We start from the raw sequence: 2,113 nt of genomic DNA, 5'->3' as shown, positions 1-2,113 counted from the left end.
TTTACTCTCTTTTTTTTGCATGCTCTCTCACATCCCCACACTCCCCGGAATCCAAAAAAGGTGTAGGGGAGTGTGGTCGAGAGAGAGAGTGTGAGGTAACCCCCCCCCGAGAAAAATAGAAAAATATGAAAAGCTCGGTAATGCTCGCGAGCCATTTGAGTTGAATATTATTAAGCTCAAATTCGGCTTAATTAATAGCCCAAACTGCTTGAGTTTGACTTCGGCCTAATAATTATCAAAATAAGTTTGAATTTAAGTCAAACTCGAGTAGCTTACTAGAACCAATTTCTCATTTACTCTTCTAAATATCATTATACCAAATAATCATAATTATTTAGTTATAATATATATTGTGGATAGGAATAGATTTATCACCTCCAAGTTCAACACAACAAAAATGTGACTATATATAATATATAGTCCACAATAAGACAAAGATATTAATAAATTTTAATATGCCCAAAAGATAAAAAACCAAGTGGTCCCTTTATATTCATATTATTATATCATTTGGTTTTCCCTAAAATAAACTTGAAAGTTGGTATAAAAATCCTAGCATTGGAATGTTGAAGGCATGCAAAGCAACCCTGATATACTTTCAAGAAAATAATATCAAATCTCCTTCTCCTCCCCCTCCTGCTCCTTCTTCTTCTTCTTCTTCTTGTTCATTGAGTTGAGTGTTGTAAGAAAACATGGGTATTAAGCAATTTATAGGTTATGCTTTAGTTGTGTTTGCAAGCTTGGTGGTGTCAGCTCAGGGCTCCGATTTTGCATTTTATAAACTGAGTCTGATATGGCCGACTTCTGCATGTTATCCACTCTCCAACTGTAAGACTCCATTACCTACTTTCTTCACCATCCATGGGTTATGGCCAACATTTGCCAATGACACCGCAGTTCCTGCTTATGGGCCTAATAATAGATGCAATGCCAATCCTGTTGGTCCCGATGCTGCTGTGGTAACCTCTTTATTTTTATTGTTCATGTGTTTAGCTTAGATAACATGAATTGGTGGTGTTGTGTTAATTTTGTTTTATTGTAAAAATGGCAGGCTAGACTAACACCCATTCAAGACAGACTAAACCAAAGGTGGCCAAACCTTAGGGCAGGGGTCGAAAACTCTGTTTTTTGGAGACATGAATGGCAAAACCATGGGATATGCTCTGATTATCCTCAAGATCCTTTGAGTTATTTTAATGATACCTTAAATCTTGCAACTTCCACCAAATTCGACCCTTTCAAAGGTAATTATTATTACTATTAATTCTAAAAAGAGGTAAATTCAATTACACTATACTTAACCCTGTTCTAGTCTATGCCAAAAACAAATTTGTATTATATAATTTCTTATTTCAAAAATTTATTATAAAAAATGATTAAACCCCATAAATTAACAGAATTAAGTGATTGATTATTGTTTTTCTTTTTCATTGTTGAAATTGCAGCTTTGGGAGTTCAACCATCAAACACTCCCTATCTTTTAAACACATTGCTACAAAATGTGTACAAGAACGTGGGAGCCTATCCTCAAATCTCATGCAGTCAACGATCAGGAGGCGCACTTTATCTGAAAGAGATCCGTTTCTGCCTCACAAGGACCAAGAAAACGCCACCTTCGGTGGTTCAAAGCTGCCCCACCAGAGTTGCCGGTGGATGTAAAGACCCTCTCACCAACAATGTTCACTTTCCCCCTGCCAGTTAGTGCTTTATAATGTTCACATTCGCTATTTCGTGTATTTTTATTGTGCTTTGTATTATGGACTATGGTTTTGTTCCTCCTACTAATTTGAGGGGGAACAAGTTCTTGGTATCCCAAAAATTTAAATAAATAAAATATATTATAAATTAATATATAATAAAATTTCACTTTAATCTACCTAAAAATAAAAAAGTTTCTGTTTAATCTCTTAAAAATAATAAATTTATAAATTGATACATAATAAACTTATATTTGGATCTGTAAAAAATTATAATTAAATATCAGTCCTTGCTAAAAGATTTTCTTAATTTGCCATTGCCTACCACTAAATGTGCACTTCACATACCTAATCTGATCGTTGAGTCCAAGTAGGAGACACTACATTCGTTGCCGGAGCAACTTAAACTAATTTCC

General features: G+C 34.5%; 1 protein-coding gene across 1 annotated transcript; it reads left to right on the top strand.

Moving 5' to 3' along the window:
- Positions 1-484: 484 nt before the first annotated feature.
- LOC107928049 (ribonuclease 1) lies at positions 485-1,736 on the top strand. The gene is made up of 3 exons (XM_016859204.2): positions 485-959; positions 1,052-1,244; positions 1,446-1,736. The coding sequence occupies exons 1-3, from the start codon at positions 693-695 to the stop codon at positions 1,700-1,702; spliced, it is 717 nt and encodes a 238-aa protein (XP_016714693.2). The 5' UTR covers positions 485-692; the 3' UTR covers positions 1,703-1,736.
- The last annotated feature ends 377 nt before the right edge of the window (positions 1,737-2,113 follow it).

The sequence above is a fragment of the Gossypium hirsutum genome, chromosome A06 (genome assembly GCF_007990345.1).
Source record: "Gossypium hirsutum isolate 1008001.06 chromosome A06, Gossypium_hirsutum_v2.1, whole genome shotgun sequence".
NCBI classification, from domain to species: domain Eukaryota; kingdom Viridiplantae; phylum Streptophyta; class Magnoliopsida; order Malvales; family Malvaceae; genus Gossypium; species Gossypium hirsutum.
Note: the sequence above shows the minus strand (reverse complement) of the source record. Positions and strands in the feature narration are given on the sequence as shown.